The 12,654-nt window shown below is 57.2% G+C and overlaps 1 protein-coding gene across 2 annotated transcripts in view; it reads right to left on the reverse strand.

Moving 5' to 3' along the window:
* TAF4 (TATA-box binding protein associated factor 4) overlaps positions 1-11,460 on the reverse strand; it is a 75,726-nt gene extending 64,266 nt beyond the window's left edge. Inside the window, exons 1-2 of one of the 2 annotated variants that reach the window (XM_070247484.1) lie at positions 11,125-11,459; positions 10,123-11,043 (exon numbers count right to left, since the gene is read on the reverse strand). In XM_070247484.1, the coding sequence (XP_070103585.1) occupies positions 10,123-11,043; positions 11,125-11,371 (1,168 nt within the window). In that variant the 5' untranslated portion in view covers positions 11,372-11,459. Of the gene's footprint in view, positions 1-10,122 lie in introns of both variants that reach the window. The other variant, XM_001490975.5, reaches the window with a different exon arrangement.
* Positions 11,461-12,654: the final 1,194 nt, after the last annotated feature.

The following is a 12,654-nucleotide window of genomic DNA, read 5'->3' on the forward strand; positions in this document are numbered from 1 at the left end:
GTAACCAGAAATCGGGGGAGGTCCTTAAGTGGAGCAGCCCCAAGCAGAAGGGAACTTAGTGAGGAATGACCTTAGGCAAAAGCAGCCGAGAGGGAGCGCACAACCAAGGGGCAGCAGGGGCACCTGAGGGACCAAGGCCACACCTCCCACGGCTGGAGCTCCAGCCAGCGCCTGCCCACAACGCTGCACTGAGCATCCACTGCCAATTACATCCGAGAGTTGGCTTGAAAAAGTTTAAAATCCACACAATTACAAGAATAAACACTCTGGGATCTACCACCCAGAACAAATGACTGTCAAAATTTACCATAACAGCTTCAGGTCTCTTTAAGAAAAATAAAATATTACAGATAAAGATAAAGGTCCCATCCCCAGGCAGCCTCCTCAGAAGCAGCCACCTCCAGGGAGCTCAAGCACATCCTGTGGATGACTTCCCACCCTTGAACAAACACATGCCCAGGACACACAGGCGTGGAGCACACAGACCCCAACAACGTGTGTCCTTTCAAAGCCATGGAAATGGACTCACACTGTGCACCACCCCCAACCTGCTTTCTGTGCACGGCGTACGTCTGCCATCTAGCCGTGCTAACACCAGGAACAGAGTCCAGTCACTTCGCACAGCTCTGCACTGTCACACGCTGTCCCTTCACGAGTATGTCCTCGAGGTGAAACCCCATCAGTCTCACTAAGGCTAGGCCTGTGGCTTTTCCAACTGGGGACACAACAGTTTTCTCTAGAGTAGTGAGTCCAAGGCAGGTCGGCAGCAGCCCCACCCACACTAGGAGATTGATGGCAGCCCCCGAGGCTGCCGAGCTGACACGGTCCCCAAGTGCAGTCTTAGAGACCTATGCGGAAGTTTGTCTGGACTGCAAGCCCCCCAAAGTTGGAAGAGGGCAGCCTCCACCATCGGTCCCAGGACCAGCACCCAGTCACTGGTTTCCAAACTCAGCATGAAATGAAAGCAGGGGCCGGACCACTGACTGCCCAGGCGAGGCCACCAAGGCCCAGAGAGGTCAGGATCCTTGCATGGACTCACACGACTCCTGATGAGCTCTGGTTCAAGGCTCTTTTCCAGGCCTCCCTGCAGCCAGACAAAAGCCCTGCACCCCACCTGGAGGCTGCCTTTACTGTATCGCTCCAGGGCCTCACAAGGAGACGTTCTGAACTGAGTTTCTTGACCGCTAAATACATAACTAAGTGGCACGAAACCTGGTATTACCTAATCAGTCCAAAGCAAGAGAGGAAACTCCAGTGTCCAAAACTCAATAGAACAGACGGAATGCCTATGGTGAGAAATCACACCAGGGGAGGGAGCGGCTAATGATACTCCACTGCAGAAAGGACATTATATTTACACCCGCCTCCACCCCTTACAAACTGATCTATTGCGGCTCCCCAGCACAACCCCATCAGAAAGTAATTCCTTAAGGACGGGAACTGTCCTACTCCAGCACAAGGTCTGACCTGAAGTTGGTGCTTAATTAATGTTTGCTGACCCACTGACTGACCAAACTCACAAACCACTGCCCAGGCGTGCGAGGCCATGTGCGGACCTGCAGGTTGTCCACCAAGACAGCCCCCAGGCACAGGCTGAAGGACCCAACAGGCTCTGCAGTCAGGAGAAAGGGACCTGCACCTCAAGGCCAGGCTGCCTCATGACCACTCACCCCTGCCGGCCAGCCAGCAGGATTCACCTCAACCTGAGTGCCTGCAGCCCATGCAAAGCAGAGCCCACAGGAGCCGTTCAGGACCTTTCAAAGCTGGAACCATGAAGCCCAGGTCCCTGCTACTGTGAGAAGTCCAATGGCCACCGGAGCAGGCCCATGCCCTTCTACACTGGGTCTCCGTGACAGAGGGCCCCGACAGAGGGCCCCCACCTGTCTCCCGAGGCTCGCCCTCACTCACGTACTCCAGCACAGGACTGCTCTGACCCCCCTGGGGCCTTCCACTGCTGTTTCCTCCGCCTGGAAGCCAGTCCCGGGCTGCACGCCACTGGCTCCCTTCTCACCACCCAGGTCTTGGCTCCGAGGGCACCTGCTCTGAAAGGCCTTCCCCGGCCCATGCAGCAGTGCCCCCTGGGCACCCAGGCTCAGCACGCTGTTTATTCCTTCATCACACTTATCGTGATGAGAAAACGTGGACGCTCTGTTTACTTCCTGACTGCCTGGCCCCCACCAAACTAAACCGCCCCCAGAGCAGGGCTCCACCAGTCCTGGGACCCCAGGCTGGACCCCCAGCACCCACAACAGCCTTCCTCACGGCTCATACACACCCTGGAAGGAACGATTACAAACGAGCCACGGTCTCAATCAATGTTCATGTGAAGACGTTTAAATTCACTTAGTCAAATAAATGCAACTTAAAACCAGAGACAACTTTCTAAGGAAGCCTTTGGAATGGTACTGATTTCTAAAAAGTCGTATTTTGGCCATGGTTCTAAAAACAATGGTTTTAAATGGGTAAACAGTCGAGCCCTCTGGAAGGCAATTTGTATCAAACACTTGAAAATGCTCAACCCAGCAGATGCACACAGAGCTGTGCACAGACCTCCAGCTAAGGGTCATTTATACAGACAAGTGGATATTACCCACAGCAGCCTGTCCCAGGGGCCTGTGACAAAGTGACGGCCTGTCACAGTAGAGAACCAGGCAGAAGAAGGGAGCTTCAAGACCACCGAGGGGCGGGGGATGCACTCAAAACACAAGCAGGATAAGGCAGGTGACACACTGGGACCACAAACCATGCTAATTTTGTAAAGACCAGAAGTGCATCTGCATGAACACAGGCTGAAGTGATACAGGCCCAAAAGTGAACAGTCCGGGCAAAGGAGGACTACTAGTGGTTTTCTTTTCTTCTTCCTAGTTTTTTCTTTCCAAACTTCTTATAATGAATAAAAATAATTTTATAATCAGAAAAAACAGGTAGGAAAAGAAGTCATTTCTAAGTGACTAACAATTTTTAATTTAACTAATAGTCAATCAAGGCTTTCCTTTCTCACTCCTCAAATAACTGTCGTAACACTCAAGATGCTACTGTTGTGCAGCATTTTTACAAGATCAAACTCGACACGAAGAAGGCCTGTTCCGTTATTTGCTGTGCTAACACCCGACATCTATCCACATAAACCCGTAAATGGATTATACCAAAAACCACAAAGACAAAGCTCCTCCGTGAAAGGCATAAAATTCCTTTAAAAACTCTTCTTGAGCAGCTTCCCACGAACTTCAAGACAAAGCTTAAAAGCGGAAAAAGCTGTCTCCTTCCCCTTCACCCACAATGGTAAGACGGCCGGCCGCGCAGCACGCCCACCCCGCCGCCCCCAGCGCCGTCCCTCCCCAAAGCCCTCAGTCTCATCGGCTGACCCACAAGGCCTTTCTCTGCACTTGGCAGAGTGTTCTGGGCCAACGCCTGCCGCTTTAGCCACCAGACTCACACCTGGAAGACCACGCACAGCACTGGGGAGGTGGGCTTAGCTGTCCTGGCTCCTAGTGTCCCGCCCTGGCCACTCAGTGTGTACTCAGACCACTGACCCCCAAAACAAGTCACTTCAGAACTACAGAAAGTTCTTACCACTTGCTCCTCAGTTCTAAAAGCTGACGTCCAATTTGATGCGATCGTAAAGAACAGTTTGAGGACATCCCCAACCTCTGGAGTTGGAAAACATTCGGAAGTAGGCCCTCTGGGACGCAAGTCCCCCAGTGTCAGCACCGATGTCCTGCACCACCTCCCACCTGGTCACACTCCTCCTCACAAGTTTGGGGGTCAAAAGCAGCATGGATGTCCTTTCCTCCGGGGCCATGTGGAAGAAACGGATGGTCCCAGCAAGACTTTAACCTCAGGAGGGAAGAACGAAGGCCTGGCTTGGCCTCACAGGGCGGCAGAGCTGCAGTGGGGCTCTGAGCTCAGGGGCAGCTGCATGCCTGGCCAAGAAGCCCACCCCGGGAGGCAACGGAGCCTCAGCGCTCCAGCCACCGCCTCCCCCACAGTACGCAGCAGCGCGCCAGGCAGGCAGCCAGAGAAGGACGCACGACTAACGAGGGCGGCATCCATACATGTTCAAATTTGTGGGAGGTGGAGGGTCCTAAATTGTGGACAATTTTCCTATCTTTGTTTTTTGAAGGTTTTAATTCCTTGGTGCAGATATTCAAGGATATGTAAAAATCAAAAACTGTTAATTCAAAGCTTTCATGGCCCCACCACAGAAATATAAAGTTCCCAATTTGCAAACATAACTTTTTGATCTACTTCACAGGGGTGCTTTATTCTAAGTAAAAAGTTCTAAAGCAGATGCGTGTGTAATTTACAGCGCCACGACGCCATGGCAACCTCGGGCCCAGCTGGAAACGGAACAGCCGCAGTCACCGCCAGGTGCACCCAGGACACAGGGTCCTGCTGCAGAGAGCTCCCCTCTCCTTTGGTTTTCTTACTTAATTTAACCATTTTATTACTATCAAAGGCCTGATTAAACAAAAGGCTGCTGACCTCCAGCCTAAGACAAATTTCAGAGGTGAGAGCCCTGAACAGTAAGGATTTCCCGGCACAAGCAGCAAGATCTCAGGCTCCTGCCACCCTCCACACGAAGAAGAGTAAAGCGCTTTTGAGAACCATGCAAATTACCCCAAATCTCAGGCAAGCTTCTCCAGAGTCCTTTTAAATCTCTGCTTCAAGATTTTCAAAAACAGCTGTTAATTATGTTTTGATCAACTCACACATAACCAGCTATTTATAAAAGCCTTCTTCAAATGTATCATTTAAGATGAGGAAAGCTTACATTTATGAGCTGAAATGAGCTTTGGAAGCATATCAGGAACTACCTTCATCCTGCAACTTCAAGCAAACGGGCACATGCACACCCCACTGCTCTGTCCCACTCTGCTGCTCCATTTCTAGGGCAGGGTCTGAACCGGGTCAGTCCCGTTCTGATCAAACACGGCTGCCGGAGGGCCCGGGGCCCACCTGCCAGAAACCCGGGGCAGGGGTTTAAGGGCATCTCCCGCCGCACGACTGAGAGCCCAGGCTCTCAACCTCCGCATCCAGAGGTGACAGAACAATCCCGGGAGCTGGCCCTCCAGCCTCCTCGGGTTCATTGGCCACCTACGTAGCCAGGGTGCCACTTTCCTAACAACCTCCTTATGGGGGCCTAGCAAATTGGGATCTAGCCCTCATGTGGCAAACGTAAAGGACTTGGAAAGGTGTCATCTTTCCAAACTCCAGTAACTCTGCCAGAAGCGCAAGACACTCACTGCCCTCGAGCACAGTAAGCAGTGAGGAAAGATACCCCAGGAGGGTCTCAGGGACCCCTCTCCTGTCGTTGCTAAAATGCGAGGATCACCAGCTCCAAAAGCCACTCACATATGCAGGAAACATCAACCCAAACCGAGTCATCAAGACAGCTTTGTCCACACTAAAGACGATGGGGACAGCCAGGAGCGAAAGCCGGACAGAGAAGAGCGACTGCCTGCTCGCCCCGAGGGCCTCCGCACCCAGCCAGCAGAGTGGACGCAGTGCTCAGGAAAGCCAACTCCGTCTTACACTAAGCAGAGCTGTCCAGTGCTGGCTGGGTACGCCTCCCAAGAAGTTATTCTTCTTTTTTCAAATGTCACTCATCTAAGTATATCAAGAGGAAAATTCAGTTAAGACCTTTGGCCTCAAGCAAGCCCTACAACCCAGGCCCGCCCTCTGCAGGCAGCTGCACTTCCTACCTCCCGTGTGTGCAGAACATAGCCCTCACGTCCACGATCCACGTGTGACAGCCTCAACCACTTTCTCACTTACAGAAACAGAGTCAGCCGCTGCACCACGCTCCTCGGTCACTGAGAACTCCTCCAGTCTGGGGATGGTTTTGATGGAAATAAAGCTGTCTTTTTAGATTTTGCTACTTCTACAGCAACATAATGTTTGAAAATCAGTGAAAACTGGAATGGAACTTGGACAGTGTATGAATAATAAATGCTACTTGACTGCAGTGTATACTGTTCATCCCAATGGAATTTCACAGTGCTTCACAAAACAGTCAGCCCCACTTTCTTTTTGTTTAATTTTAATTTTTTTTTTGAGGAAGATTAGCCCTGAGCCAACTGCTGCCAATCCTCCTCTTTTTGCTGAGGAAGACTGGCCCTGAGCTAACATCCATGCCCATCTTCCTCTACTTTATATGTGGGACGCCTACCACAGCATGGTGTGCCAAGCGGTGCCATGTCCACACCCAGGATCCGAACTGGCCAACCCCGGGCCACCAAAGCGGAATGAGCACACTTAACCGCTGCGCTACTGGGTCGGCCTCTCTTTTTTTTTTTTTTCCTAAAGATTGGTACCTGGGCTAACATCTGTTGCCAATCTTCTTTTTTTTCCTCCTTCTTCTTTCCCCGAAAGCCCCCCAGTACACAGGAGTATATTTTAGTTGTGGGTCCGCCTGGTTGTGGCATGTGCGACACCGCCTCAGCATGGCTTGACGAGCAGTGCTAGGTCCGTGCCCGGGATCCAAACTGGCGAAACCCTGGGCCACCGAAGCAGAGCACGAGAACTTAACCACTCGGCCATGGGGTCGACCCCCTCAACCCCACTTTCTAGCTGGGGAAACTGAGGCTCCAAGGATCCATATACTCTGTCCCAGATCAAACAGCAAGAGTGCCCTCAAGTAACAAAATCTAAGCTTCTAAGAATGTCCCCTATGCCAAAGCACTTGCTGCCAAAGTTAGCCACCAAAATTTCCAGTTCCTGCCCTCCACACTCTACCACCTAGCTCAGGTCAGTGCTCCCAGAATTCAACTGGGCCCAAGCCGCACAGCCAGCTCCTAGTGGACTTGTTTTTCTTCCCCCCGCGGATAGGAGTTCAATTCAACTCACTATGGATGGGAACCACGACTGTCCTTATAAACATATTAACCTTAGGAGTAGTCATTGTAAAAAACTTGCATGCAAATGTTCTCCAGGCCGAGGTATCCAGGCCAACGGTGAGGAAATGGTTTCTGTCCTGGAATGAGAACCTACACTTTGGCCAAACCTTAGAGCAACAGGAGAGCAAGTTCTCTGTGAAAGCAGAAGAGACATACACTACAGAAAATGCTAATTAGCCATGCCAAAAGATGACCTTTATATGAGAGCATCTTTAACGTAACGCCTACCTGAAAAGATCTTTTTTTACACACATGCTAATTTGGGTGTCATCACTTTTTTCTTCTTTCAGCTAGAATCATAACATTACTTGACGTGATGACTATTCCAGGCTGTTTCTAACTACTGCTTTTCAGTGTTCTCCCGACAACTGCCTTTGCTGCAACGACTCTACAGACTTCTTAAGTGATCTTGTTATTTCCACAGTGGATAAAACTCAAGGCTCTGCTACCTTCACAGGAGCACGTTAATTACAATAACATAAACATCTCTTTATAAAACTGTCCTGACAAAGAAGACTAAGACTGAGCTTGCTAAAACCAAACTCAACAGGAGCTACAGTCGGCTGTCAGAACGAAACACGCCAGGCCTAAGCCCCGCCCTTGCTGAGACCTCAGGGAGACCTCCATCCCTCTCCTCTCCCACCCTCAAAACTGACCTACCGGAGGAAAGCACTGGGAGGGGTGAGCCTCTTCACACAGGCTCCAATTGCCAACAGTCTGTTATCTCACTTGACACCTATGTGTGGCTTTGAAAACCCTGCCCGCCCCTAATCACTGAATTGTAACAAGAATGAGTTATTCACCAAGCAATAGTCATTTCTGTAAGTTAGTTCTGCCTCCACTTTATACATTTTTATGATGAAAGATTTCAGTGAAGAGGAAACATCAACTAGAAGGATTTACTATTTCCTGATCAACCAATGGTACCATGTAGCTACAATATTCATGATCTGGCATTTTGATTTACAGAATTAAACTACACAGCTTTGGGAGTAGTTTTAACTATACTTTTTTTGCTTCTATTGTTATTAAAATGAAGTAACATAATCAGTGTTCCTCATCAGCCAATGGAGGGGATATGAAGAGATAAATGTAAATCTTTTATTTTCTAGAAAGCATGTGGCCCCTTTTAAAGCACAGCTCTCAACATTTGTCACCCAAACGTCAACACGAGCTGTTCTCTGCTTTCACATACATGAGACTAACACAAAGACTCACGAGAACTCATGCAAAGAGTCAGTGTTTTTACAGTTTTTTCCAAAGAGTTGTCTACTTGTCACATCCAGACATCCCTAACACTGACATCAGAAAAGCAGATGAAAGTGACTCCAGGGTCACTCCTGACAAAGACGGCAGAGACGCCCCTTTCCAGCCCCAGAAGAAATGAGGCTCAGACCAAAGGCACCCAGGCAACCCCAAAGCGCCACACCTGCAGGCCTCACACACGCCCCTGCCAGCCAGGCCACGACCGGCCTCCCAGAGTCCCTGACAAGCTCACAGCAGTTTTAAATAACAAAAGTGCAGCGCGGGGAAGCGCCCCTGCTGTGCTGTGTGTAAGGCAAGTGCTGAGCCGCGCAGGGCCGCTGAGGGCATTTTACAGATGGGTCAGAGCACCGGACCGGTTTACATAACATGCTACGACCATGAATTCCCTCTTTTAAATGTTACTGAAGATCAGCCATATTTTCCACTAAAAGGTCAAAACACACATAATGAGCAAAACAGAAGCTTCAATAAAACACACCTACAAACTCAAAAACAAACAAAACGTGTTGTAAGGAACACCTCAGTTCCTCTTAGGTAACTCATTTCCCATCGCCGTCTCCTCCTCACAGCACAGCAGCCCCCACTACCACCCCCAGAACACTGTTTCTGGCTGTAACCTTTTCCTATTCGTAGGAACAGATTCCTGCCAGGCTCCACCGTCAGTCCCGAATCCCACGGACTCTGACAGGGAAACCTCTCCTCCGCAAGACAACGAAATTCTTCCAGTGGCCAATCCCTCCTTTCGGAAAGCACGAGGGGACACGGGAGGTGCCGTTTCCACTACTGCCACCGCAGCGGCCGCTACAGCAGCACATGTTACTACAGAGCCAGGGAGGAGCTCTCCAGAAGCTCAGCACCCGCAGGCAGTCCACGCAGCTGAGGTGGAGGAGATAGAACAGAAAACAGGGTGCCTCACGTGCTAAAGTTCCTCTCGCCTAAGAATCCCAAAACAAAGCAGCATGACACATTGTGCCGTGGGGGACCCTTTCACCATCAAACTCGAACAACCCTAAAGAACTGCCAAGATGACAGCCAACTGAAAGTGGCAAATACAGAGGCTGCGGGCCGCTGGCTCCCTGCGATCCTGCAGCATCCATACCTCCAGGAGACCCAGCGACCGGAGCGCACATGCCCACCCCTGACCTCAGAGGAGCACAGTAACGGGCATCCTCCGAGCGATAACACTGCTGAACAACACTGTGGCTCTGGGAAGCACTGAAATGCCACCGCAGAGCCCGGAGTTGAGGCAAGGACACAGACCAGGAAGGGTGTGTGCCCAGGATTCCTCCAAGGCTCACCTGGGATCTCTGCCATCCCGGTGTTAGCAGGGAAGCGGAAGCTTTCCATGCAGACGTGCCCAGCCTCAAGGAGAGGCGTCACTCTGCCTGATCTCACCGGTGGGGGGGGGGGTTCCCTAACTCAGCAGCAGAAGGGGACACCTATCCCAGCCCAGGGTAATAAAGAAGCAAGAGAGTTCACTGAGGACACAGCCACATATGTGATCCCAGAGACCAGGAGACACCACGTGGAAGAAAACCTTGGACCCAAGCTAGTCCCCACATCCTATGTATAACCCACTGAGTTGTCCCCGGGAGCTCCTGCTGCTACTGCTCTCCACACGGGAGCAAGGGGCAGGGGCACACCCGGCCAGGAGAGGAGAAGAGAACCCGCCCAAGTGCGAGCAGTGGCAGAGAAACTTTGCAGTGCAAAGTCGGCGCTGCAGCCAACCCTGCACGAGGAGAGACCCCCGCTGCCGCATCACGCCGGGCACGCCGCCACCCTCGCACGCGCGCGCGCACACACACACACACTCAAAGGACTCTCCCGCACCCGAGCAGAGGTGCACCCCGGCACGCTGCAGGCCTGTGCAAGACCGTGACCTCAGCGTCCTGCCGGGCCCACAACTTCCTGGACTCCCGGCTGGGGCAGCAGAGCCCCGCCCGGCGCGGCCACTCACCTGGGGGCAGCTGGAAGTTCTGGATGTTGGTCGGGTTCTGAGGCGGCTGCGGCAGGCGAGGGGCGAGGACCGTGGGCGTCAGCGTGGCCCGGATCCCGCTGGCGGGGGCCGAGGGCGTCCTGGGCAGGCTCTGGGTCACCGCGCCGGCCGAGCCCTTGGGCAGCCCGGTGGGGGTGCCGGGGGCCGGCGGCGGGAGGCCGGCGGCGGCGGCGGCGGGCAGCGCCCCTTGCATAGTTGGCCCGAGGATCATGCCGGCCCCCGCGCCGGCCGGGCAGCTGGCCGCCAGGGTCTGCGGCGGCGGGGGCGCCGGCGGCAGCGCGGTCTTGGGCGAGTCGGCCTTGGCCACCTGCGCGGGCGCCGCGGCGGGCCCGGGCTGACTGTTGGCGGCGGGCGCGGGGGCGGGGGGCGCGGGCGCGGGGGGCGCGGGGACCGGGGCGGGGGGCGCGGCGCTGCCGCCGTTCTGCGCGGCCGCCGGGGGTCCGGCCGGGTGGCCGGGCGGCCGGGCCAGGCTGGCGGCGGCGGGCGGCGGCGGGGCGGCGGCGGGCGCGGGGGGCGCGGCGGGCGCGGCGGGCGCTGGGGGCGAGGGGGCGCGGGGCGCGGGCGCGGCGGGGGCGCCGAGGAAGGGCGGCGTCTGGATGACAGTGGCGGCGGCGGGCTTGGGCGGCGGCGGCGCGGGCGCGGGCCCGTTGTGGAGCAGGCTGACAGCAGGTGCGGCGGCGGCGCGGAGCGAGTTCCCCAGCGCGGCGCTCCCATTCAAAGTTTGCGCGGCGCCGGGGCCGCCGGGCGGGCCGTTGCGGGCGGCGGGCTTGGCGGCGGGCTCGGGCGCGGCCGCGGCCCCGGCTCCCGGCGCGCAGGCCCCGGCCCCGGCCCCGGCGCCCGGCCCCGCGCCGGCCTCGAGCGCGCTCAGCTTCGCGGCGGGCCCTGCGGGGACAAGCGGGGCGGCGCGGTGAGGACGCGGGCCCGGCCGGCGCCCGCCCGCGCTCAGGCCGCGCCGCGCTCTACCTGCGGGGGGCGGCTCCGGCGCCGCTGCGGGCGCGCCCTCGGCCGGCACGGCTCCGGCTCCGACATGGTTCCCGAGCGCGCCGGCGGCCGCGGCCCGCGCCTCGGGCGCGCGGGGCGCGAGGTGGTGGTGGTGGGCCGCGCTGGCCGCCAGCTGCGACTCGAGCGAGCCCACCAGGTCGCTCACCACTTTCTCGTCCACCTCGCTGTTGAAGAAGACCTCGTCCAGCAGATCCGAGCCCGCCGCCATCTTTCCTCCTCGGCCCGCCGCCGCCGCCGCTCGGCCGGCGCTGGGCGGGGAGGAGGCTCCGCGCGGGCGGGCGGGCTGGCGGGCGGGCGGGCGGGCGCGGGGGCGGGCGGGGGGCGGCGCGCGCCGGGCGGGGCGGGGGCGGTGGCCGGGCGGGGGGCGCGGGCGGCCGGCGCGGGGGGAGGGCGGCGGCGGCGCGCTGCGCAGGCGCGGCGGCGTGCCCGCCCCCGCCCGCCGCCCGGCGCCTCGCCATTGGCCGCGGCGCCCCCCGCCCGGCCGCCCTGCGCCCAGCGATTGGCTGCGGCGCGCACTTAAAAGGCGCGGCCAATGGCTGCGAGCGGCAGAGGCCGGGGCGCGGGCGGGCGGACGGGGTGCGGCGGGCGGGCGAGCGGGCGGCGGGCGCCCTCGGGCCGACGGGGCGTGGGGGTGCGGCCCGCCGGGAGGGCCTGGGGCCGACGCTGGGGCGGCGCGGCGGGCGGGGACCTCGGCCGTGGCCTTATGGGGGGCGGCGGCGATGACTCGCTCTTTGTCTCGCTCGCTCCAAAATGGCTGCGGCCGGAGCTGACGGCAGCACCGGGCGGGCGGGCGAGGGAGGCCGTGCTCTCAGAGCCCGAGGCCCCTCCGCACCGCGGCCTGCGGGGACCCGGCGCCCGGGGATGCGCTGGCCGAGGCCGGGCTCGGGGCCCGGGGTCCGCGGCAGCGAGGAGGAGGGAAGCTCCCCGCGGGCGTGGGGGCGGGGGCGGCGCGGGGCTCGGAGTCCCGGGCGGGGCGAGCGCAGTCTGCCCTCCGGCCGCCGGTCCCCGGTCGCCCGAGGACGGGCCTGCGGGGCAGTGAGCGTGCCTCCCCTCGGGCGCGCGCTGTGGGCGAGGGCCGCGGGGGGACCCGGTGTGCCCGGGCTGCGTCAGCCCCGCAGCACCCAGCGTGCCCGCCGTCTCCTCCGGCCGCGCGGACCCGACACGAGTGTCTTGTGAATTATTAGGCGAAGCGACAGCGCCTGTCGGGGACCCGTAGTTCGACAGGGAGCAGCCCGATCTGGAGGTCTTTCTGTGTTCCTTATTTTCCTATTCTTTCCTTTTGATAAAGTAAGTTCTCTGAAATAACGTTTACGAGCACCTTCTCTATGGAGATATTTCAGTACAGTTCGCTCTCTGTCCGTTTTTTGTTTTAAGCAAAAGCTGGCGTTCCAGGACATTTCTAGCGGTGGTTTTCTCCCTTTTGTTGGGAAGCCCGCAGAGAAGTGAGGGCCTGCTGGCCTCAGGCCTCGCCGGGGACGCGGTCACATGACC

The sequence above is a fragment of the Equus caballus genome, chromosome 22 (assembly GCF_041296265.1).
Source record: "Equus caballus isolate H_3958 breed thoroughbred chromosome 22, TB-T2T, whole genome shotgun sequence".
NCBI classification, from domain to species: domain Eukaryota; kingdom Metazoa; phylum Chordata; class Mammalia; order Perissodactyla; family Equidae; genus Equus; species Equus caballus.